Raw genomic sequence first — 3,116 nt, forward strand, 5'->3', positions numbered from 1 at the left:
CTGTTTGTGTGGTTGTGTTGCCGAGAGCATCCAGGGGCTGGGGGTAGCTCATGCCTGATGCTGAGCCCCCTGGCCTGACACTCTATGCCAGTGTGGGGTCGTCTCTCCCCAGAGCCCCCTGAATGGTCCCCACACTCACCACATCCACCTTGATGACAGCATCAGAAGTCTGCAGAGGGGTATCAAAGAGACAGGGACAGAATTAGCCCTCCAAGGCCTGGAGTGGAGGCAGAGGCCCAGTCAGGGAGCATGGAGGAGAGGGAGCTCATGCAGGGATGCTTGCCGTGAGCTGCGTCCCTGTGCACAGGGCCAACTCTGCACTAACAGGAGCACACTGCTGGTGAGCCTGCCGAAGGTCTGCTCTGCAGATGTTTCCTCAGACCCTCTGGGGCAGTGATTCTCAGGCCTGAGATAGTTGTGAACTCCCTAGGTGATGTCACCGGGCGTCAGGGTTGGGAAGGGAGGCTGGCCACACACAGTAGGAATTCAGTGATGTTGGCTAGATGGAGTCAACTTCAACTCCACTTTTCCTCCCTTACCAGGGCAAGCGCCTTAAAAATTAAGTGGACACACATACACACACACACGATTGTATAGCTGAAGAGAACCCTGGTGAAAACACTCCAGCAGAGCTCAGGGCCTGCGGGACGATGGGCAAGCTTAGGTACCGTCCTCTGTCTGTTTGCTGAGGGCCTGAAACTAGGGGGCTGTTGGCCAGGCACTGGATCTCGTCTGCTCCACGTTCCCAAGAGCCATGTGCACATAATTCAGCTGGCTGGCTGGGGACCCTCTGGAGTCAAGGATTATGGGCTAAGAGAAGATGTTTCGCATTAAACTCAGACCTCAGAAGCTAAGAGACATCCCTAGTTGTATGAAGCAGGCGAGGTTGGAAACGAGATCTGGAGAAAGGGGTAGGGAAGAAGCCCACTTCCAGCCTCTCTGTGCTGTCTGGACTCAGGATGGTCTCTTCCAGGCTGGCCTCATTCCCACCCTCTGTTGCAGAGGTCATGCCCAAATCCAACCCCTGGGTCTCCCTCTGGCAGATAAACAGCCTCAGTCCCAAAGCCAGGAGGAATAGGAAACTTCCAGCTGGAAATCTTTCCTTAGCCCAGGTCTGGGGAGAGTTGTTTGTGAATGGCTAGGATGGGAAATCAGGAACCCTCTAGAACACTGGCGTACCCAACAAGGAATCCATTGCCTATGGTGTCATTTGTCGAAGTAAAAATAATTGCAGGCTATTACCTCAAATGGTTACTGCTCTTTCTGTCTCTCATACTCGCACGCCACACGCTCGTGCACTTGCACACATGCGTACACAAACACATGCAACTCTGACAGTCTTGCATTCCGGGACAGTCTAGGATGGAGCTGTGTGCACGTGTGGTCAGGGTCAGCCCTGGACGCTGAAAGAGGCAGCCAGGCTCTCAGTGAGTGTCACAGGCAGTGCATGCTCTTAGCCTGCGTGGGACTGACCCCACGCGCCTTACCGCATCCAGCTTCACCATGGTCTCCAGCTTCTTGATGGGCACCTCTGGCTCCATGTTCACCACGACCTCCCCTGTAGGGTGAGAGGAGGGGCCCCCGTTGCACAGTACATGGCGGCCCCGGAGGAGCCTGACTGGATAGAGAGATGGACAGACAGGCAGACAGACAGGAAGGAGCAGGAGTAACAGTGAGAATCGGGGATGGCAAGAAGGACCAGAGGCCTAAAGCTGATTCTGGAGCTTTCTGAGGGGAGAGGGAGGGATGAAAAGTTGGGCATAAGGAAAAGGAAAAGCTGAGCCAGAGAGAAGGGAGAGCTGCAGTGGAGGGAAATAGTGGAAGCTTGGCCGGGAAGAAGGCCGGGAGGGAGGCCGGGAGGGAGGCCGGGATGGAGGCTGGGAGGGAGGCCGGGAGGGAGGCTGGGAGGGAGGCCGGGATGGAGGCCGGGAGGGAGGCCAGGATGGAGGCTGGGAGGGTGGCCTGGCTCTTCTCCATAAACCAGCAGAGGAAGCCATCTGCCTTCAGACCCTCTCATGACATCTCCAGCTCTGGCTCTTTCTGGCTCTAGAGTGAAGAGCAGCCCTGGGCAGCCTTGGCCCCCAAGATGGGACCTCCCTCTGGCCTCCCATGCTCCCATCTGGGATGTCCTAGAGGAGCAAAGTGGCGGCTGTATGGGCTGGACTGTGAGCTGAAGCCCCTCCAGTGGACTGAGTGGAGCCAGGCCTGGGCTTCGAAGTGTGGCTGTACCTGTGGTGTTCCAGTTGGGGGCTGAGCGGTCTGGGGGCCGGTAGATGAAGCGCCGAAGGGAGCTGACGGCGTGGGAGCCCACCAGGGTGTAGCGGCCAAAGGCCCGGCAGTCCACCACTCGGATGTTCAAGGGCGGGTGCAGTAGTTCGTTCTCAGGGAGGTCCTGGGGTGTTGGCCAATGGAGCCTGAGCTCAGGGAAGGGGGCAGAGACACTGGGCCGTGTCCAGCCACACCAGCCGCACCCAGCTCTGCCCGACTATTCCTGGGCCTGCACCCACCACTTCAAACCACTTGACGAGGGTGTTGAAGTTGGGGTTCTTTTTGTAATTGTGAATCAGGGACGACTGCACCCCCTTCCCTGCACACTCGATGTCCACCCGCGGCCGGTCCACCTGGGCCAGGTTCACCCGCTTCAGGTCCCGCAGGCCCCAGAACAACACCTGGGTCGGGGGGAGAAGAGAGTCCCTCAGACAAGGGAGCCAGCTGTGGGTGGGCTGGCCGCCCTGAGAAGGAACTGGGCCGTGAGTCAGGAAGGTCGAGGCCAGAAGAGTTGACGAGGGGTGGGGTGTCCTCAGGGGGCTCTGGGGTGAGGGTGGGCATGTGGGCGCAGATGGGAGGGCTGGGAAAGGTCCCAGCATGCAGCAAGGTGACTGAGCGCAGACCCGGCAGGCCCTAGGTGGGCGGGGGCCTGTGTCTCCTGCTGCCTCCAGGTGTGACCTTGGACAAGTCGCTCCCCACCCCTTGTCCCCTCAATCTCCTTGTTTGGAAAATGGAGAGTAGCCTGAGGGTGTCAAAGCTGCCTGGAGTTTGATGCCAACAGTGTGCCATGTGCCATGACCTGGGTCGGGTGAGAGAGCGGTGGGGCGGGGTGCGGGGTGCGGGGTGCG

General features: G+C 58.9%; 1 protein-coding gene across 4 annotated transcripts in view; it reads right to left on the reverse strand.

Annotated features, from left to right (window-relative positions):
* Nucleotides 1-3,116, reverse strand: part of OTOF (otoferlin) — a 90,814-nt gene that overhangs the window by 11,044 nt on the left and 76,654 nt on the right. For 2 of the 4 annotated variants that reach the window (XM_006910298.1, XM_006910297.1), the window contains exons 28-31: nucleotides 2,508-2,669; nucleotides 2,230-2,392; nucleotides 1,488-1,618; nucleotides 140-169 (exon numbers count right to left, since the gene is read on the reverse strand). In XM_006910298.1, coding sequence (XP_006910360.1) covers nucleotides 140-169; nucleotides 1,488-1,618; nucleotides 2,230-2,392; nucleotides 2,508-2,669 — 486 coding nt within the window. The remainder of the gene's footprint in view (nucleotides 1-139; nucleotides 170-1,487; nucleotides 1,619-2,229; nucleotides 2,393-2,507; nucleotides 2,670-3,116) is intronic. The other 2 variants (XM_006910299.1, XM_006910300.1) reach the window with 1 other exon arrangement.

Source organism: Pteropus alecto, unplaced genomic scaffold (genome assembly GCF_000325575.1).
Source record: "Pteropus alecto unplaced genomic scaffold, ASM32557v1 scaffold61, whole genome shotgun sequence".
Lineage (NCBI taxonomy): Eukaryota > Metazoa > Chordata > Mammalia > Chiroptera > Pteropodidae > Pteropus > Pteropus alecto.